Below are 21,117 nucleotides of genomic sequence, written 5' to 3'. Positions count from 1 at the left end.
GTCAACCTGAGGGGTCCACTATGCCACTGTCAACATTCAGTCTCTCCAGAGAAGTACCCCTCATCCTACAAATGGGGCACGTTCACCAGACTCAGCTTCAGGACAAGAGCCCAGGTCATTCCCAGCTGAGGCTCCGAGGTGCCGGAGCCCCATCCTATCTGTAAAACTCCCTCAGGTTTAGCTCTGGGTTTGGCAGGGGTTGTTCCTCCCACCTCCAACCTAGGAAGAGAAGCCAGAGGAAGGGAGGTCACATAGTCCGCCCCCCAACCTCTCAGCAGAGATGCAGAGCCACCTGTCCAGGATGGGGGCCTCGGACTGGCCCCGCCCTGTGGTGCAGAAGTGAGATTTGCTGCTCCTCCTGCATCTGCCCCTTACCTGTCCTCCTTTCCCTCCCCCACCTGGCTGTCATGGAAGAAGCCACTGCTGGCCAGGCTGCTGAAATACTAAGTGGCCAAGTGGTGAGGAAGGACAGGGCTGAGTCCTGAGGGCCCATCAGACCTCCAGTTCAGAGCCCCTCCCCTGAGTTCCGGCTGCCCGCCCACCCCAGCTGGTCCCTGAGAACTAAGGTGGCAGCTGAGCTCTCCATGATCTCTCCCCATAGCTCCCCAGCTGTGGAGGGACGGGTGAGATACTGGAGTCTTGAGAGGTGCCCCCACCCTGTGATTTCCTTTGCCTGCAGAGCCCCAGGAGCTGGGGCCTTCTTCCTCCCTTTTCTTGGCTGGCCACCTGGCTTCTTGGGACCCCTGCCTATGGCACCCTTCTGCCTTGAGGCCCAACAGGAGAGGGGTCTTCCCTACTATCCCCTCCGTTGTGCCCATTCACCCATTCCACTCCCGCCTGGCCGCCGTCTCCAGCCGGTCCCGGCTGCCTGCCCGGTCACCCGATCCGCCCTCTAAACTTTACGGCACGGCGCATGGGGCGGTGGCTGGCCTGGTGGGGGCGGGGGCTGCTCCTTAAAGGAGCCGTTAGAGGGTCCCCTGCGGCCCTAGGGCAGGAAGGGGCCAGAGTGGAGAGGTGCTGCTGCAGCAGTCCTCAGTGGAGTGTGGAAAGGCACCTGGCGTTGGCCTGGAAGACCTCTAGAGCCTGAGAAGAGGCAGCGGCAAGTGTCGGGGGGTGGAGGTGGAAGGAGGGAAGTGGGGGTCCTGGCCTGGGAGGGGGCCAGGAGCTGGGGAGCCGGGCAGGAGCGTGGGTGGAGGGGCTGGAGCCTGCCCCAGCAGCTGCTCCCCTTGCTTAATCCCACCTTGAGGTTTGCCCCACTCCCCGGGCTCCTATGTCCAGCACCTGCCCAGCTGGCTCCAGGGAAGGAGGGTGGGCATAGCAGTCAGGTCTTGGCCCCAGCTAAGGGCCAGGGGGAGGTGTCTCTTTCCTAGCGTGAAGGGGCTCAAAGATGGGGAAACCTTGAGGGCCGAGAGAAGTGGAGGGAGAGTCTCAGAGAGGCCATGGAGGTGTTGAGAGGGAAGGCCAGTTCAGCAAGGCCAGGAGGCTGGGGTGCGAGTGACAGGCTGCCTCACCTTGCCCCTCCCCAATTCCTCAGGGGTGTGGAGAGAGAGCCCTCACGCTAAAATGCAGAGGCTGCTTCAGCTAGATTGGGACCAGTCCCCAAGTCAGAGGCTGAGGCTTCTGCCTTGGTCTCGGGTCTCCTGAGTAGCACTTCTCCCTCTAAGGAATAGGTGTTATAGAATTGGAGTGATTGATGCTGCAGTTGGATTTGCTCACTTGCATGGTCACTTGCACATGCACAAATGTGCAACACATCTGTGTGCAAAAATGCACATATTGCACACACGCACCGCATAGATTGCACAATGCCACATGCGTGTGCACACTTATATTCACACATGTGCAATATGACACACACTATACATTTGCACAGACATGTACACATGTGCACACACTACATATGCGCACACCACAAGGGGACACTCAGAAACACATTCACATTCACAGGCACCCACACCCTTAGCTCCAGCCCCAAAAGCGCCTCTGTTTCCCTGTGGGACTGTGGGGGCACCGCCACCTCCGGAGCCTGACCCCCTCCTGCCACTCCTGCTCTCTTGACTGGCTTGTTTTGCTCATTGCACTTGGCACCCTCTGCGCCCATCCGATTCCTTGTTGGCGCTCCGTCACCACTCACACGGGGACCTTGTCTATGTCTCTCAGTATTACTCCTCTCAGGCCGAGGCTGGCATGAAGTGGGTGCACATTGTGAATTAATGTCTGTAAGTGTGTATGCAAGAGGGGAGGTTTCTGGGGAGGGTGACGTGGTGAGGCGGGACTGCCAGTGCAGGGTGACCCTGAGGGTGTGCCTGGTGGCGTGGGTGTGTCTGTTATTGTGGCCAGTCGGGGCACCCTTGGAGGGGAGGGTTCGGAAATGGAATGCGACCCCCCAGCCTCTTTCCCCTAGGGGCTGTAATCTGATCCCTGGGGACTCCCCCCTAGCCTCCCGCCCTCTCTGCCAACTACTTCTCTTCCAGATCCTGGGGCAGAGTCCAGGGCAGCTCAAGGCTCCTCCACACACACACGCGCTGAACCCTGAGCTCCCTGAGCTTCTGGGATGGGGCGGGCCAGGGCCGCCACCATGATCCCAGGCCTGGCCCTGCTCTGGGCAGTGGGGCTGGGGAGTGCTGCCCCCAGCCCCCCACGCCTTCGGCTCTCCTTCCAAGGTAGGTGCACCTGGCAAGTGGGAGGGCCCAGCTTGAGGTGGGCAGGAAAGGGTCCCAGTGTGGCCAGGGGGCTGTGTTGGCTGTCGCCCCATGTGCATGCCTGTCACCCGACTCTGGTGGGATTAGTGGGCACTCTCAGGCTACCTCCAGTTAACCCTGTCCGGGCCTCAGCCCCCAGCCTCTGCCCACATTCTCCTCGTGCCTTCTCAGGAAGACCCCGCCTGTCCCCATAGCAACAGACCTTGTCTCTGTTCCATTTAGTACCCCCAACCAGGCCATACTCCTTTAGCTGAGCAACAGGGAAGTCAGAGCCCCCAGTACTGGAGGGTGGGCCCCTGGGCAGTGGCAGTGAATAGGCAGTTCTGCTGAGTTCAGGCTGGTGGTAAACTCAGCCTGACTTTCGGGAGTTGGGGTTCTGGCCATCCCTGCATGCCAGTCTCCCCCAGGACTCTGGTGCCCATGAGCCTGGCCCCCTAGTGTGCCCACCTGGAGATACCACCCATCTGAGCATGCCCAAGTTCAACCTGCTTTCCTCTTCCTGGGGGGTTACTGCCCACCCTGGCTGCTCTGTACATGCACCTGGGTGGGCTTGGCTTTGCGTGTGTAAACTGACATACATGGAAACTCACATGTGTACACACCAGGCCCTAAGGACAACCTTGGCCCACAAAGCGACCACTAGGCAGGACGTGGGGGAGGCCTCCAGCATGGCTGGTGAGTCTTCAGCAGTGTCCCACCCTGCAGAGCTCCAGGCCTGGCATGGTCTCCAGACTTTCAGCCTGGAGCGGACTTGCTGCTATGAGGCCTTGCTGGTGGATGAGGAGCGTGGACGTCTGTTTGTGGGTGCTGAGAACCATGTGGCCTCTCTCAGCCTGGACAACATCAGCAAGCAGGCCAAGAAGGTGCCAGGGACCCCCAACCCCAGCACTGCCCAGGGAAGGAGCCCTAAGACCCCACTCCAGCCTGTCTGGAGAGACTCAGGGGAATGGGTCCCCTGAGATGGAGAAATCCCAAGTCCCTGACGTGTGTCCCGTCTCTCCCCACTTCCCCATAGCTGGCCTGGCCCGCCCCTGTGGAATGGCGAGAGGAGTGCAACTGGGCAGGGAAGGACATTGGTGTGAGTGTCGGCTGCCCGGGCAGGGAGTGGGGAGGGTCAGCCCCTCACCCCAGAGACAGGGCAGGGCTAAAACAGAGGCCTGCCTGTTCTGGCTGGGATGAAGGCAGGGAGGTTGAGGTGGCTGAGGTCTGGGGGTGGTGAGTCAGGGTGGGGGCTCATGTAATTCTTCTTGGGGAGCCTCTGAGTCATGGGAGACTTTGCAGGCATGTGCTTCCCCAGACACCCACCCCAGTCAGGTTGGGCTGGTCAGCAAGGGCCCCCAGGTCCCTATAGTCCATGTTAGCACTTGCCTGGGCCAATGCAGAAGAGAGGAGGGATGAGGATGCCACTGATGAGCTGGGACCTCTTACGGCCACGTCCCTGGGGGAAACCTCATGCCTCCCACCCTACTAGACTGAGTGCATGAACTTCGTGAAGTTGCTGCATGCCTACAACCACACCCACCTGCTGGCCTGTGGCACGGGAGCCTTCCACCCAACTTGTGCCTTTGTGGAAGTGGGCCACCGGCTGGAGGTAAGGCCAGATCTAGACAGGGAGGGAGGTCAGGAGGGTAAGAAGGGCCTGGTAGTAACAACTTCCCCCACCTCCCAGGAGCCAGTGCTCCGGCTAGAACCGGGAAGGATAGAGGATGGCAAGGGGAAGAGTCCTTATGACCCCAGGCATCGGGCTGCCTCCGTGCTGGTGGGTGAGTCCAAGGGCTAGGGCCCCAACAGAACCCCTTAGAAACTCCAGAACTGGCCGGGCACGGTGGCTCACGCCTATAATCCCAGCACTTTGGGAGGGTGAGGTGGGTGGATCATGAGGTCAGGAGATTGAGACCATCCTGGCTAACAGTGAAACCTCATCTCTACTAAAAATACAAAAACATTAGCCAGACGTGGTGGTGTGAACCTATAGTCCCAGCTACTCAGGAGGCCGAGGCAGGAGAATTGTTTGAACGGGAGGTGGAGGTTGCAGCGGGCCGAGATCATGTCACTGCACTCTAGCCTGGGCGACAGAGCGAGACTCTGTCTCCAAAAAAGAAAAAAAAAAGGAAACTCCAGAACCTCACAAAGTTCCAAGACCTCCAAGAGCTCCAGGGATCTCCCATAGCCTCAGTGACTCCCTAAGAGCTCCCAGAGCTCCCCAGGCCTTCCTGCCCCGAGTCCTCTGCTTGGCTAAGCAGCCCTTACCCTGTCTGCAGGGGAGGAGCTATACTCAGGGGTGGCAGCAGACCTCATGGGCCGAGATTTTACCATCTTTCGAAGCCTGGGCCAACGTCCAAGTCTCCGAACAGAGCCACATGACTCCCGCTGGCTCAATGGTGAGAGGCTGGTGGGGCTGTGGGAGGGGGCCATCACCATCCCACAGGGCAGGTGCCAAGCAAGGCCCATAAAGTAAGTGAGCAGTGGGAGCGGCCAGGTCTTACCAAATACCCACCTTAATCGGGCACTGGCGTCACAGAGACAGACAAGTGTGACCTCTTTGACCCCTATTTGAGTTCACAGATCACATATGTGATAAGATCAAGTCCAATGGCCATGAGGCCAGAGAAAGACAAGAGAGGAAGGGAAAAGGAGACTGGGTGGGTGGAGGGGGTTGGGTAAAGGAAGCTGCTGTGCTGGGGAGTATGAGCTAATTCCCAAAGCACAAGAGAGCCAGCCAGCAAAATGCAGGGACAAGCATTCCAGGCAGAGGGAGCAACTAGTGCAAAGGCCTGGATGCAGTAACAAGAAAGGAACAGACCTGCTAGCAGTGATAGTGGGGCCTGGACTGTTAGGGGCCAGAGCCACTTATTCTAAGAGCCATGGGGGCTGGGCACAGTGGCTTCCACCTGTAATCCCAGCACTTTGGGAAGCTGAGGCAGGCAGATTGCTTGAAGCCAGGAGTTTCATACCAGCCTGGGCTACAAAGCAAGATACTGTCTCTACAAAAAAAAAAAAAAAAAAAAAAAAAAATTAGCCGAGGGCACTGGCATGCACACACCTGTAGTCCTGGCTAGTCAGGAGGCTGAGAAGGAAGGATCACTTGAGTCCAGGAGTTGGTGGCTGCAGTGAGCCATGATGCTGCCACTGCAGGACAGAGCAGACCCTCTCTCTAAATAAAATAAAAATTAAATAAGGGCTATGGGCTGGTGAGTGCAGTGGCTCAAACCTGTAATCCCAGTACTTTGGGAGGCTGAGGCAGGCGGATCACCTGAGGTCTGGAGTTAGAGACCAGCCTGGCCAACATGGTGAAACCCCGTCTCTACAAGAAATACAAAAATTAGCTGAGCGTGGTGGTGTGCACCTGTAATCCCAGCTACTCGAAAGGCTGAGGCAGGAGGATCTCTTCAATCCGGGAGGCAAAGGTTGCAGTGAGCCGAGTCACTGCACTCCAGCCTGGGCGACAGAGCAAGACTCCGTCTCCAAAAACTAACTAAATAAAATTAAATAAAGGGCAATGGGACCCAGCAGAAGGATTTGAAGCAGGAGTGGGGAGCATCTGGTTATGCTAGGGAGGACAATTCATGAGTGAAGGTGAAACCAGATTACTCCATCTCCCTCCTACCCCAGCCTATGGTGCTGGGCCACTGTGTGGGGCGAAATCGGAGGCCAGCTGGGTTTTCCCCCTGTGCGCCTAGGTAGCCACGGTCTCTGCTTCCCCCTCGCGGCTGCTTCTTGCCTCATAGGCTCCGATCCTTAGGATTCGGTTTGCGCAGAGCGCCAACTAGGCGTGGTCCTAAAGGTTGGGTGGTCAAACATTGTGACCCCGGGCGCTGTGCCCGCGCTCCAGGAAGGGGAAGCAGCGCGTGGGTCTTGTATCGGGGGCGAGGCCAGGACCCGCTGACTCACGCCTCCTGCCGCGGTCAGAGCCCAAGTTTGTCAAGGTATTTTGGATCCCGGAGAGCGAGAACCCAGATGACGACAAAATCTACTTCTTCTTTCGTGAGACGGCGGTGGAGGCGGCGCCAGCAATGGGACGCCTGTTGGTGTCCCGCGTTGGCCAGATCTGCCGGGTGAGGAGGCCCTGGCCACACCCCGCGGCCCTGCCTCTGCTTCTTTGCCTGCTCTGGTCTTGCCCTCATCCCCTCTGTTCGTCCGGCAGAACGACGTAGGCGGCCAGCGCAGTCTGGTCAACAAGTGGACGACGTTCCTGAAGGCGCGGCTGGTGTGCTCGGTGCCCGGCGTTGAGGGCGACACCCACTTCGATCAGCTCCGTGAGTGCGGGAGTGGGAATGGGGTTAGGGAGGGGGGCAGCGCGCAGACTCCGGGAGCCCCCGCCGCAGCAGGGCTGTGCGCCCTGCCCCAGCTAGGCCCCTTCCCCGCAGAGGATGTGTTTCTGCTGTCCTCGCGGGACCATCGGACCCCGCTGCTCTATGCCGTCTTCTCCACGTCCAGGTGAGGGGCGGGAGGTAAAAAGCGCCCGGGGCAGGCCTGGGCTCCACCCAGCCCCTCACCCCACCCTGTTCTTCGCCTACAGCAGCATCTTCCAGGGCTCTGCGGTGTGCGTGTACAGCATGAACGACGTGCGCCGGGCCTTCCTGGGACCCTTTGCACATAAGGAGGGGCCCATGCACCAGTGGGTGTCATACCAGGGTCGCGTCCCCTACCCGCGGCCAGGCATGGTGCGTAGGCCAGGGACTTCTGCCACAACCCACTTCACAACCCCTTCAAAGCCTCAAGGGTTTGAGAATTTGGCCTGGGGTCTTCTTGGTGAATGTGGTTTCTTCTTTTAGTTATGGGTGAGAAAAGGTTTTCATCATAAAACAAGGCTTGTTTTGCCACCTCTGACTTCCCAGGACAAGGCTGCATCTAGTCTCTCAAATTCCCAGGGCAGGGTCTGTCCCCATCCCCCTCCATGTTCCCAGAAGCTTGGCATGGAGGGCTGCTCATGAAGCCCGCATATCTATATCCTTGCTGTGCCTCCTTTCCCCCCACCCTCAGTGCCCCAGCAAGACCTTTGGCACCTTCAGTTCCACCAAGGACTTCCCCGACGATGTCATCCATTTTGCGCGGAACCACCCCCTTATGTACAACTCTGTCCTGCCCATTGGGGGGCAGCCTCTTTTCCTACAAGTTGGAGCCAATTACACCTTCACTCAAATTGCCGCGGACCGGGTTGCAGCCGCTGACGGACACTATGACGTCCTCTTCATTGGCACAGGTCAGGGGCCCTCCACAGAGACCTCCAGGCTCCCATCCAGGCACTGTGGCCTGCTGGTGGAAGCTCTCCCTGTTCAGTTCCGTTTTCACATCCTTTCCTGGGCTATGTCTCCACCTTCTGGATGCTGCCCAACCTGCACTTTTCCAGTCCACGCTTGACAATCCAAACATGCTCAGGGTAGACACCTCAAAGGCGAGGAGACCCGAGTCCCAGCTGTCCGGGAGCACCAATGGTCATTATGCTTTCTCATCCCTGCAGACGCTGGCACGGTGCTGAAGGTGATATCGGTCCCCAAGGGCAGCAGGCCCAGCGCAGAAGGGCTGCTCCTGGAGGAGCTGCATGTGTTTGAGGTGAGGCCTCGCCCCCAGTCGCCTGGGATCCCCCCCCAAACCACTAAGCCCTGACCCCGTCGCCCCTCCTCCGTCTCAGGACTCGAGCGCTGTCACCAGCATGCAAATCTCCTCCAAGAGGGTGAGTGACCAGAGGATGAGGGTGGGGGTGGAATGGACTGAGCTTGTGCCTGGCACGTCCCAAGCCTCTGGCCCCTCTTGGTAGTTTGCACTCCTGGGTTTGAGTACAGGCTCTGCCTTTGCTAGACTGTATGACCTGAGGCGTAAGACCTCAGTGTTCCCATCTGTCGAGTGGGAGAAGGGATCCCTGACCGATGGGAGGCAGGCGTGGGGCCGCCCTCGGTCAGCCCAGAGCCCCTTGTGCCCCCTAGCACCAGCTGTACGTAGCCTCGCGGAAGGCGGTGGCCCAGATCGCGTTGCACCGCTGCAATGCCCACGGCCGTGCCTGCGCCGAATGCTGTCTGGCGCGTGACCCCTACTGCGCCTGGGACGGGATCGCGTGCACGCGCTTCCAGCTCAGTACCAAGAGGTGGGCGGGGTTGGGATTGGGCCGCCGGGAGGGATGCGAAGGGTCTTTTGCTGCCCAGGGCTGAAAGAAGGGCTCACGGAGGGTCCAATGTTCCTCTCAGGCGGTTCCGGCGGCAAGACGTAAGGAATGGCAACCCCAGCATGCTGTGCTCAGGTGGTGAGTCCCCCAGCTGCCCCTACCCTCAGCCCCAGAAAACACCCCACCTTCCCTGCTTTGTCTAAATCTGACGTTGTTTTCGCCCCAAGACTTTTCTCGTCCCGCACTGCTGGAACACAAGGTGTTCGGCGTGGAGGGCAGCAGCGCCTTTCTGGAGTGTGAGCCCCGTTCGCTGCAGGCGCGCGTCGAGTGGACTTTCCAGCGCTCAGGGGTGACAGCCCACACCCAGGTGAGTCTTGCTCCGCGCTCCCCACCAGGCTCCTGTCTCACCCGCTGCATCCAGGAGACGCCTCACCCTGCTCAACAAGGCCTCGCCCAACCAGACTCCCTCCCCTCCCCGCCCAGTTTGGGCCCTCACCTGCACTCCACAAGCTGCGGAGGCTCCATTAGGTCCAACCAGGCTTCTGACCCGCCTCCCCTGGATCCGGGAGAAGACTCGCCCTCGACCCTCCTATTGAGGTCCCTGACCCAGGCCCCACGTTCCTGCAAACCCCGCCTCGTTTGTATCCTCCCTGGAAGACCACCAGCTCCCAAACACTCAACCTTCAAATATGCACCCGCGGGCACCCCTTTCCCGCTCCCCCTCGGCTCCCAATGACTCTTGGCTTCTTCCTTCGGGTGCTAGGGGCCCGACGCCCCCGCCTCACGCTACCCCCCGCCCGCAGGTGCTGGCAGATGAGCGAACGGAGCGCACCGCCCGGGGGTTACTGCTGCGCAGGCTCCGGCGCCGAGACTCGGGCGTGTACCTGTGCGCCGCCGTCGAGCAGGGCTTTTCGCAGCCGCTCCGTCGCCTGTCGCTGCACGTGTTGAGTGCTACGCAGGCCGAACGGCTGGCGCGGGCCGAGGAGGCTGCGCCCGCCGCTCCGCCGGGCCCCAAACTCTGGTACCGGGACTTTCTACAGCTAGTGGAGCCTGGCGGCGGTGGCAGCGCGAACTCCCTGCGCATGTGCCGACCGCAGCTTGCGCAGCACTCCTTGCCCCCAGAGTCGCGGAGGAATAAGGGCCGCAACCGGCGGACGCACTCTCCTGAGCCACGCGCTGAGCGGGGGCCGCGCAGCGCAACTCACTGGTGACCGGGCTGTCCCCACGCCAGGGACCAAGCAGGAGACGACAGGCGGGAGAGGAGGCAGATAGACCCTGAAAAGACGGACGGGTTGGGCCGGGCACGTTGGGGGTCCCCGGCCGACATAGACACCCACCGACAGGCCCTGGCCAAGGGCAACTGCGCGGGCTTATTTATTAACAGGATAACCCTTGAATGTAGTAGCTCTGGGAAGGGCGGCACAGGCCAGGCGCAGGATTCAGCCGGGGGGGGGGGGGGGGGGGGAAGGGACGAGGAAGCCGGGCTCCAGAGCAACAACCAGGGCCGAGGAGGTGCCTGGAGTGCCCAACCTGGGGGACAGACCCCACCTCTTTGGGTAGTGAGCAGTGAGCAGAAAGCTGTGAACAGGTTGGGCTGTTGGAGGTGGAGCGAGGCAGGCCGACTGTACTAAAGTAACAATAAAAGCATTATCAGCCAAAGCTGGAATGGCCCCAGCAGACAACCCCAGTCCTAGGCCTTGCTATGTGGTCTTAGGCACCTTCGTAGCCGTGTTAGGGCCTGAGTGTCTCTTGTCCAAGGTTGCCTGGTGAGGGTGAAAGGTGGTTCCACGTGACTGAACAGGTTCTGTAGGGCCTTTGGGAATACTGACAGGCAGCGTACATTATATATGTGCATAGTATAACTTCAGGGCTGAGTGTTAGGAAGAAAATAAAACTGGGTGGCCGGGCGCGGTGGCTCAAGCCTGTAATCCCAGCACTTTGGGAGGCCGAGGCGGGTGGATCACGAGGTCGAGAGATCGAGACCATCCTGGTCAACATGGTGAAACCCCGTCTCTACTAAAAATACAAAAAACTAGCTGGGCGTGGTGGCGTGTGCCTGTAATCCCAGCTACTTAGGAGGCTGAGGCAGGAGAATTGCCTGAACCCAGGAGGCGGAGGTTGCGGTGAGCCGAGATCGTGCCATTGCACTCCGGCCTGGGTAACAAGAGCGAAATTCCGTTTCAAAAAAACAAAAACAAAAACAAAAAAAAAAAAAAAAACAAAAAAACTGGGTGATGTGGAGAAGCATGTGAGCAGAAGGCCTCACTGAAGGGGTGACATTTGAGCTCCATGACAAGGAGGAGCCAGCCATAGACTATCTGGGGGCAGAGCATTCCAGAAGGGAACAGCCACTGACAAGGCCCTGAGGTGGGAACAAGCTTGCTGACTTTGAGGAACATCAGTGAGGCCAGTGTGTGACAGGTTTGGAGTGTGTGGGAAGTAGAGCCCACACTCTTGCTTTGCCCCCATTGGGAAGAAGGGCCACAGGGATCCAACCACAGGGAAGGCTGGAAGCTGGACCACCTCCCTGCTTCGAGGTAAGCGGTGATGCGCATCCTTACATGACCTTACCGAACGTGTCTACCCTTGTGGAGATGGGAGCGGGGGAGGACCAAAACCGTGCATTGCGCTACATGCTCCAGATGTGGTTCTCAGTGTACACTGCCAGGGAGAAGCCATTGTTATTCTCACTTTACACAGCAAACTGAGTTCAGAGAGGGGAGATCCTTTACCTAAGGTTGTAAGCTTAGTAACAGATGAACCAGCCTCCAGCCTAGGTCCACCCACTGGCCAGCATGGGTGCTGTGTGTGTATCTGCCCACTTGTGAGGCTATTAGAGCCCTCATGGCATCAGGCTCCAGTTGTCCATCACCCTCTATATAAGACACACACAATAGCACTGTGTGCTAGCAAGTCATGCGGTGGAGGCTGCTTGTCTCGTGTTTGCTGGGAGGAGAGATGACTGGGCTATGGGTAGGGGTCTGCAGGGTGGAGGGGTGGCCGAGTAGAGATGCACAGGGGTCCCTTGTATGTCTTGCCTGACACGTGGGGCCTTGCTGAGCCTGGGGGCTCATTCTGGGTGTATGGAAGAGGTGTGGTTTGCCTTGAAGGTCCCTGGGCACCTGGACTAGTGGAGGCAGGCTCCTGGCTGGCTCCCTCTCCAGGTAGATAGTTCAGGCAGGCCCACGTGGATCACTCCACCCCTTCCCATGGCTAAGGGCTGCCCCCTCTAAATATAGCCCTTTGGGTTGAGCTCAGGCCTATTTTAGGCCAAGTCTGGGAGGCAGCCAGGCCTTCCCCAGGCTCTCAAAGGAGCCACTGCTGTCTTTGTCCAGTCCTGCTACTGGATGCCATCATCGGCCCCTGACTGCCCACTGCTTGCCATGCCCGAGGAGACCCAAGAAGGTAGGAGAGAGTGACCATGAGGGAGGGCAAGGACTCAGTCCTGTGACCTTGTGGACCATGGAGAGACCCACCTTCTGCCCCACTGACCTCACTGTCTTGAATAGTTATCCATTTTCATGCCCCAGCTCCAGTAAAGGAACCTGCTCCCTGTGCAGGGAGGAAAAGACTGCCATGCCTGGAACCCCTTGCCACCTCAGGCCCTGCTTCAGTTTCCCCTGCTGGGGACATCAGGAGGATGGGGGAAGCTACCCAGTTAGGAGTGGGTCAGCTACCGGCTACGCTGAAGTGGGTGTGGGCATCCGGACAGCTGCCCAGCCAGTTCAGCTCTTAAGGGAGGAAGCTGGGATTGGGATTGGGCAATAGTTCCAGAAAGCATTTGGGCACCTGTCCCAGGGACTAGGAAGTAGATAGGCCTCTGGCCTCCCCTGACTTAGGTCTAAATATCCCCAACTGGCTAGGGCTGGGGGTCCCTTGGCCTGGTCAGACTGAGACTTAGCTAGTCAAGAGCTTGGTGGCCACTCGTCTAACTGCTTCTCTGCCTATAAGAAGTACCGATAGGCCGGGCGCGGTGGCTCAAGCCTGTAATCCCAGCACTTTGGGAGGCCGAGGCGGGTGGATCACGAGGTCAAGAGATCGAGACCATCCTGGTCAACGTGGTGAAACCCCGTCTCTACTAAAAAAAAAAATACAAAAATTAGCTGGGCATGGTGGCGCATGCCTGTAATCCCAGCTACTCAGGAGGCTGAGGCAGGAGAATTGCCTGAACCCAGGAGGCGGAGGTTGCGGTGAGCCGAGATCGCGCCATTGCACTCCAGCCTGGGTAACAAGAGCGAAACTCCATCTCAAAAAAAAAAATAAAATAAAATAAAAAAAAAATGAAGTACCGATGCTGAGGGGCCAGGGCGGCAGGAATCAAGGAAGCTACAGGTCCACTGCTGGCCAGCACATAGGACTGGCTGCTCCATCTTATAGCCCATGACCCAGCTTGGCTCAGCTAGTAAGCTCCTCTCATCACATTTTCAACTTTTTTGGTTGTTGTTGCCCAGGCTGGAGTGCAGTGGTGCCATCTTAGCTGACTGCAACCTCTGCCTCCTGGAGTCAAGTGATTCTCGTCCCTCAGCCTCCCAAATACCTGGGATTACAGGTGCACACCACCACACCTGGCTGAGTTTTTTTTTTTTTGAGATGGAGTTTCGCTTTTATTACCCCAGGGGAGTGCCATGGCGTGATCTCGGCTCACCGCAACCTCGCCTCCTGGGTTCAGGCAATTCTCCTGCCTCAGCCTCCTGAGTAGCTGGGATTACAGGCATGTGCCACCATGCCCAGCTAATTTTTTGTATTTTTAGTAGAGACGGGGTTTCACTATGTTGACCGGGATGGTCTTGATCTCTTGACCTCGTGATCCACCCGCCTCAGCCTCCCAAAGTGCTAGGATTACAGGCTTGAGCCACCGTGCCCGGCGAGTTTTGTATTTTTAGCAAAGACAGGGTTTCACTACTTTGGCAGGCTAGTCTCGAACTCCTGGCCTCAAGTGATCTGCCCTTCTCAGCCTTCCAAAATGCTGGGATTATAGGTAGGAGGCACCGCGCCCAGCCACATTTTCCTTTTTTTTTCTTTTTTTTTTTTGAGACAGAGTCTCACTCTGTCACCTAGGCTGGGGTGCAGTGGTGCAAACTTGGCTCACAACAACCTCTGCCTCCCAGGTTCGAGTGATTCTCCTGCCTCACCCTCCTGAGTAGTTGGTATCACAGGCATGCACCTCCGCGCCCAGATACTTTTTTTTTTTTTCTCTGTTGCCCAGGCTGGAGTGCAGTGGTGTGATTTAGGCTTACTGTAATCTCTACCTCCCGGGTTCAAGTGATTCTCGTATCAGCCTCCCAAGTAGCTGGGATTATAGGAGTGTGCTACAACGCCCAGTTAATTTTTGTAGTTTTAGTAGAGACGAGGTTTCACTGTGTTGGCCAGGGCTAGTCTTGAACCCCTGACCTCAGGTGATCCACCTGCCTCGGCCTCCCAAAGTGCTGGGATTACAGGCGTAAGCCACTATGCCTAGCCAACATTTTCGACATTTCGTACTGTAGGAGAGGGTCCTGGCTCTCCTGGTAGGGGGAAATGTTTCTCTCTTTCTCTCTCTCTCTCTCTCTCTCTCTCTCTCTCTCTCTCTCTGTGTGTGTGTGTGTGTGTGTGTGTGTGTGTGTGTGTGTGTGTGTTAAGGGTCTCCCTGGTCTTGAACTCCTGGCCTCAAGAATCCTCCCACATTGGCCTTTCAAAGTGCTGAGATAAGAGGCATGAGCTATCATGCCTGGCCTCTTTAGGGATCTTAACAATAACATTTACTGTGTGTTTTACCTGTAACAAACAATTCACATTCAATTTAGAAAGTGTGAGAAGGTTGGGCACAGTGGCTCATGCCTATAATCCCAGCACTTTGGGAGGCCAAGGTGGGTGGATCACGAGGTCAAGAGATCGAGACCATCCTGGTCAACAAGGTGAAACCCCATCTCTACTAAAAATACAAAAATTAGCTGAACATAGTGGCATGCACCTGTAATCCCAGCTACTTGGGAGGCTGAGGCAGGAGAATTGCTTAAACCCAGGAGGCGGAGGTTGCAGTGAGCCTAGATCGGGTCATTGCACTCCAGCCTGGGTAACAAGAGCAAAACTCTGTCTCAAAAAAAGAAAGAAAGAAAGTGTGAGAAAAGCACAACAAAGTACAAAGAGGGAATTTTTGGTTTTTTGTTTGTTTTTGGAGATAGGGTCTCACTCTGTTGCCCAGGCTAGAGTGCAGTGGCACGATCACAGCTCACTGCAGGCTCGACCTCCTGGGCTCAAGCAATCCTCCCACCTCAGCATCCTGAGAAGCTGGGAAGCATGCCACCACACCCAACTAAGTTTTTTGTAGAGATGGGTCTCCCTGTGTTGTCCCGTCTGGCCTCAAACTCTTGGACTCAAATGATCCTCCTGCCTTGGCCTCCCAAAGGGCTGGGATCACAAGCATGAGCCACGGTGCCTGGCCCAAAGAGAGAATTTAACATGACCTTCAACCCACCACCCAGACATAGTGACTGGCAGCAATTGCTTGTTTTTATTGTACTTGCTTTTGAGCATGTCAAGAGGCAGTTTCAAGTCATAGAGGCTGCCCTTGCTCCTATCTGGAGGTGTCCCCCCAGCGCTCTTCCCCACTGTTAGCTTCTAGGTGGGTCTCTGGAGCTGTTGGCATCTGGACCAGGATTTTTAGAAATCAAGTTAAAGAACAACCAGAAGAAAATACAATTAAATATTGGCCTAACACACGGTGGCTCACACCTGTTATCCCAGCACTTTGAGAGCGCAAGGTGGGGAGATTACTTGAGGTCAGGAGTTCAAGACCAGCGTAGCCAAGATGGTGAAACCCCAGCTCTACTAAAAATACAAGCTGGGACCGGGCGTAGTGGCTCACGCCTGTAATCCAAGCACTTTGGAGGCCAAGGCAGGCGGATCACCTGAGGCTGGGAGTTCAAGACCAGCCTGACCAACATGGTGAAAGCCCTTTTTTTTCTTTTTTTTTTTTTTTGAGACGGAGTTTCGCTCTTGTTACCCAGGCTGGAGTGCAATGGCGCGATCTCGGCTCACCGCAACCTCCGCCTCCTGGGTTCAGGCAATTCTCCTGCCTCAGCCTCCTGAGTAGCTGGGATTACAGGCATGCGCCACCATGTCCAGCTAATTTTTTGTATTTTTAGTAGAGACGGGGTTTCACCATGTTGACCAGGATGGTCTCGATCTCTTGACCTCGTGATCCACCCGCCTCGGCCTCCCAAAGTGCTGGGATTACAGGCTTGAGCCACCGTGCCCGGCTGAAAGCCCTTCTTAAAAAAAAAAAAAAAAAAAAAAATACAATCCGGATATGGTGGCTCATGCCTGTAATCCCAGTACTTTGGGAGGCCAAGACAAGCTGATCACCTGAGGTTGGGAGTTCAAGACCAGCCTGACCAACATGGAGAAACCCCGTCTCTACTAAAAATACAAAATTAGCCAGGTGTGGTGGCGCATACCTGTAATCTCAGCTACTCGGGAGGCTGAGGCAGAAGAATCACTTGAACCTGGGAGGCGGAGTTTGCGGTGAGCTGAAATTGCACCATTGCACTCCAGCTTGGGCAAGCAAAACTCTGTCTCAAAACAACAAAACAAAATTTATCCAGGCACATGCATGTAATCCCAGCTACTGGGGAGGCTGAGGCAGAAAATTCACTTGAACCCAGGAAGCGGAGGTTACAGTGAGCTGAGATCATGCCACTGTACTCCAGTCTGGGTGACAGAGTAAGACTCTGTCTCAAAAAGAAAAAAAAAGAACAAAAAACTTCAAAAGTCTAAAAATTAAAAAATCACAAGAAAAGTTCACATACCCAAGTAACTAAATGGGCAGAGGCTTCAAATTAATAATAAAGAAGCAGCCGGGCACAGTGGCTCCCACCTGTAATCCCAGCACTTTCTTTTGGAGGCCGAGGTGGGTGGATCACGAGGTCAGGAGATTGAGACCATCCTGGAGAACACGGTGAAACCTCATCTCTACTAAAAATACAAAAAATTAGCCGGGCATGGTAGCACACACCTGTAGTCCCAGCTACTCGGGAGGCTAAAGCAGGAGAATCGCTCAAACCCAGGAGACAAGAGCTTGCAGTGAGCCAAGATCATGTCATTGCACTTCAGCCTGAGCAACAGAGCATGACTGTCTCAAAAAAAAAAAGAAAAGCCTTTAGCCAGGTGTGGTGGCTCACACCTGTAATCTCAAAACCTTGGGAGGCTGAGGCAGATGGATCACCTGAGGTCAGGAGTTAGACCAGCTTGGCCAACATGGCAAAACCTGGTTCTACTAAAAATACAAAAATTAGCTGGGTGTGGTGGCAGGTGCCTGTAGTGCCATCTACTCAGGAGGCTGAAGCATGAAATTGCTGGGTGGAGGTTGCAGTGAGCTAAGATCGAACCACAGAGTGAGACTCTGTCTCAAAAAAAAAAAAAAAAAAAAAAAGCCACACCCATATTAGTCACACTCTCTTGGCTAAGAAACCCAATAAAATCAATCAAGAAAGGCCATTTCTCATCTCTCATAGCAAATATGTGTGCACATAAATATAATTTTTTTATTCGGGGATGCCTAATGGTGGCAAACTCTGTTGGGGGCTGTGGACAGTGCTTCTGGAGGACAATTTGGTAACAGCTTTAAAAAAAAATTGGGCCTGGCCTGGTGACTCACACCTGTAAACTCACCATGGAAACATTGTATTGAAAATACAAAAATTAGCCGGGTGCGGTGGCTCAAGCCTGTAATCCCAAGCACTTTGGGAGGCCGAGGCGGGTGGATCACGAGGTCAAGAGATCGCGATCAAGAGACCATCCTGGTCAACATGGTGAAACCCCGTCTCTACTAAAAATACAAAACATTAGCTGGGCATGGTGGTGCGTGCCTGTAATCCCAGCTACTTAGGAGGCTGAGGCAGGAGAATTGCCTGAACCCAGGAGGCGGAGGTTGCAGTGAGCCGAGAACACCCCATTGCATTCCAGCCTGGGTAACAAGAGTGAAACTCCGTCTCAAAGAAAAAAAAAGAAAATAACAAAAATTAGCTGGGCGAGGTGGCACACATCTGTAATAACGAGCTATTTGGGAGGCTCAGACAGGAGAATCACTTGAATCCAGGAGGTAGAGGTTGCAATGAGCCAGGATTGCACCACCGCACTCCAGCCTGGGCAACAGAGCAAGACTCTGTCTCAAAAACTAACAATTGGCCTGGCACAGTGGCTCATGCCTGTAATCCTAGTACTTTGGGAGGCCAAGGCTGGCAAATTGCCTGAGCTCAGGAGTTCGAGTCCAGCCTGGGCAACATGGTGAAACCCCATCTCTACTAAAATATAAAAAATTAGCCAGGCATGGTAGCATATGCCTCTAGTCCCAGCTACTCAGGAAGCTGAGGCAGAAGAATTGCTTGAACCTGGGAGGCAGAGGTTGCAGTGAGCCGACATCACGCCATTGCAATCCAGCCTGGGCAACAGTAAGACTCTGTCTCCATTTAAAAAAACAAACAAACAAACAAACAAAAACCAGCCTGGTGCAGTGGTTCATGCCTGTAATGCTAGCACTTTGGAAGGCCAATGCAGGTGGATCACTTGAGGTCAGGAGTTTAAGACCAGGCTGGGCAAACATGGTGAATCCTTGTCTCTACTAAAAATATAAAAACTAGCTGGGCGTGGTGGCACACACCTGTAATTCCAGCTACTCGGGAGGCTGATGCAGGAGAATTGCTTGGACCCAGGAGGTGGAGGTTGCAGGGAGGCAAGATCTTACCATAGCACTCCAGCCTGAGCAACACAGGGAGACTCTTTTTTGTTTTTGTTTTTGTTTTTTGAGATAGAGTCTCAAAAAACAAAAACAAAAACAAAACAAATCCCTACTCTTGGATGCAATAATTCCACTTCTGGGAACTGAAATGAATAACTATCAGGAAATTGGAAAAAAACCCTTCATACTCAACAGTGGATGTCCTGGGAGTTAATTTCAAAGGGTAACTGCAGCAGTGAGCCAAGATCACGCCATTACACTCCAGCCTGGGGAACAAGAGTGAAACTCCATCTCAAAACAAAAAACAAAAAACAAAAAACAAAAAAAAGGGACCCACAACCAACCTAGATACTCAGGCAGCCTCAGAGGCATGTGTGAAGAGACCTCAGAGGCATGTGAAACAGTATAACAAGCATCTCTCCAGTGGTAATGTTCAATAAAAACAGCAGAGTTCACACATATATAGCAGAGTCACACTGATTATGTTAAAGAATGCAGAACCAAGGCCAGGAGGGAAAGGCACCAGAGTGGCTACAATAGGGCTTTTTGACCAGAAGCTGCCAGGTATTGGGTCTGCAGGGAGAAGTGACAGAAGAGGCAGGACTGAATTGCATTCTCTGTGGGTTTAGTGTAAAAGGCTGATAACTACTAGAAATGAGGAAGCAGAGGAAAGTCCGAGTCCCTGGGGTGCTTGGAAGGAAACAAATGTATCTGCTGCTCCTGGGTACAGAATAAGCCTTTAAGGGTCCGGGATCATCCTGGATCCAAATCAAGCGTCATTCCAGAGTCAGTTTTAGGGGATTTGGAGCCAAATGCCCCACTATCCCTATCCTCTGAAGTCCCTGCTGCCTGAAGGATCAGCCAGCCACCTGATAGAAGGGAGTTGATCCACTACTGGCTAAATCAGCCTGCACTGGCCCTGCAGACTCCATGGCGCCAATGATGCCCAGCCAGAGGAGCAGCAGGGCACTGGCCCCCAACCACGTGCAGGAGGTGCGCCTGCACCGTGTGGAGTCCATCAGCGACCTGCACAGCGGAGGTGAGCCGGGACAGGCGTGGATAATATGCTGGGGGTGGGGATGAAAGCAGGTGCACCCACCACCCTCCTGCTATCCCATCCACCCAGCAGGCACATTGCGCCCGTATCTGACTGAAGAGGCACGGCCATGGGATGAGCTGCTGGACGTTTTGCCGCCGTCGCTGTGTGCCCAGGCTGGCTGCAGTCCTGTGTACAGACGAGGGTTCCTGCTGTTGATCACACTGCTGGTGCTCACCTGCCTGGCACTCGCACTCCTGGCTGTCTACCTGAGCGGTATGGATGCACAGGGTGCTGGTAGGAAGAGGGCAGGGCAGTGGAGCCTGGGGGGCACTTCTATGCAGTTGGAAGGAGCGACTGCAGATGCTACAACAATGAAGGATGGGATGGGAGGCTCACGGGTGCCCCCAGTCCTGGGCTGGGTGTGCAGGGGTCATAGGGTGGCACATGGTCTGATGAACCCCGACTTCTCATTTATAGTGCTGCAGAGTGAATCCCTACGTATCCTGGCACACACGCTGCACACGCAGGAGGAGACACTACTCAAACTCCGCTTGGCCAGCCTCAGCCAGCTTCGGAGGCTCAACTCCAGTGAGGCCCAAGCAGCACCCAGCTGATGCCACTTGGATCTGGGGCCTGGGGGTGTGTGTTGGGAGGAATAAAGTGGCTATGGGCAGGTCTCTCCTTCCTTACTGCTGGCTGCCACATCTACATTATTTCCTTGGTGAGATTTTTTATAAGAACCTGATATCGGCCGGGCGCGGTGGCTCAAGCCTGTAATCCCAGCACTTTGGGAGGCCGAGGCGGGTGGATCACGAGGTCGAGAGATCAAGACCATCCCGGTCAACATAGTGAAACCCCGTCTCTACTAAAAATACAAAAAATTAGCTGGGCATGGTGGCACGTGCCTGTAATCCCAGCTACTCAGGAGGCTGAGGCAGGAGAATTGCCTGAACCCAGGAGGCGGAGGTTGCGGTGAGCCGAGATCGCGCCATTGCACTCCAGCCTGGGTAACAAGAGCGAAACTCCGTCTCAAAAAAAAAAAAAAAAAAAAAAGAACCTGATACCACCAGGTGTGGTGGCTCACGCCTGTAATCCTAGCACTTTGGGAGGAGTTCAAAACCAGCTTGGCCATCATGGTGAAACCCCATCTTAAAAACAAAAACAAAAACAAAAACAAAAAACCTGATACCGATTTCACAGCTACCTGCCTCTCCTGATCTCTTCAAGCCAGGCCTAGCCAAGCCTCTGGTACCAAAGCTTTGTTCTGGGTGACCCAAGGTCAGGGGAAGGTATACCAGCCTCCTGGCTCCTCCTGTGGCCTGTCAGCACTCTCTGTCTACCTCCAGATGGCAGGTTCTGAAGTCCAGAAATAGCTGCCCCCACGGCAGTCACCAAACTCTGCCAGGCCTCCCAGTGGGGGTCCAGCCTCAGCTCTCAAAGACAGGTTGGAGCTCTAAGTTGGGGTAGAGGCGCCACCTGGGGGAGCCTTGGAGGGCAAATGTGACATGGGGGAAGACCCAGTTGGGCCCAAGTGTGGGGTGGTACAGAGATGGGGAGAGAG

General features: G+C 55.5%; 2 protein-coding genes across 10 annotated transcripts; both read left to right on the top strand.

The window, feature by feature from the left end:
- SEMA3B (semaphorin 3B) lies at window positions 1-10,461 on the top strand. Of its 8 annotated transcripts, none has more exons than XM_039477097.2 (18): window positions 1-1,099; window positions 2,475-2,663; window positions 3,408-3,565; window positions 3,718-3,780; window positions 4,174-4,293; window positions 4,372-4,465; window positions 4,964-5,083; window positions 6,612-6,757; window positions 6,847-6,958; window positions 7,070-7,139; window positions 7,225-7,366; window positions 7,686-7,905; window positions 8,164-8,255; window positions 8,335-8,376; window positions 8,627-8,784; window positions 8,885-8,940; window positions 9,030-9,169; window positions 9,606-10,461. In XM_039477097.2, exons 2-18 carry the CDS (start codon window positions 2,555-2,557, stop codon window positions 10,011-10,013), a joined length of 2,250 nt encoding a protein of 749 aa, XP_039333031.1. In that variant the 5' UTR covers window positions 1-1,099; window positions 2,475-2,554; the 3' UTR covers window positions 10,014-10,461. The 8 variants fall into 8 exon arrangements, with proteins under 8 accessions (XP_039333031.1, XP_074259905.1, XP_074259904.1 ...); XM_074403804.1 differs by having other exon boundaries at window positions 901-1,099; window positions 3,393-3,565; window positions 7,222-7,366; window positions 7,803-7,905; XM_074403803.1 differs by having other exon boundaries at window positions 904-1,099; window positions 3,393-3,565.
- Window positions 10,462-10,575: 114 nt separating this feature from the next.
- LSMEM2 (leucine rich single-pass membrane protein 2) lies at window positions 10,576-21,116 on the top strand. 2 transcript variants are annotated; one of them, XM_010347130.3, is made up of 4 exons: window positions 10,576-12,207; window positions 19,443-19,556; window positions 19,647-19,829; window positions 20,034-21,116. In XM_010347130.3, the coding sequence occupies exons 1-4, from the start codon at window positions 12,150-12,152 to the stop codon at window positions 20,168-20,170; spliced, it is 492 nt and encodes a 163-aa protein (XP_010345432.1). In that variant the 5' UTR covers window positions 10,576-12,149; the 3' UTR covers window positions 20,171-21,116. The 2 variants fall into 2 exon arrangements, with proteins under 2 accessions (XP_010345432.1, XP_010345431.1); XM_010347129.3 differs by having other exon boundaries at window positions 19,644-19,829.
- Window position 21,117: the final 1 nt, after the last annotated feature.

The sequence above is a fragment of the Saimiri boliviensis genome, chromosome 8, assembly GCF_048565385.1.
Source record: "Saimiri boliviensis isolate mSaiBol1 chromosome 8, mSaiBol1.pri, whole genome shotgun sequence".
NCBI lineage: Eukaryota > Metazoa > Chordata > Mammalia > Primates > Cebidae > Saimiri > Saimiri boliviensis.
This window is presented reverse-complemented; position numbering and strand designations above follow the sequence as displayed.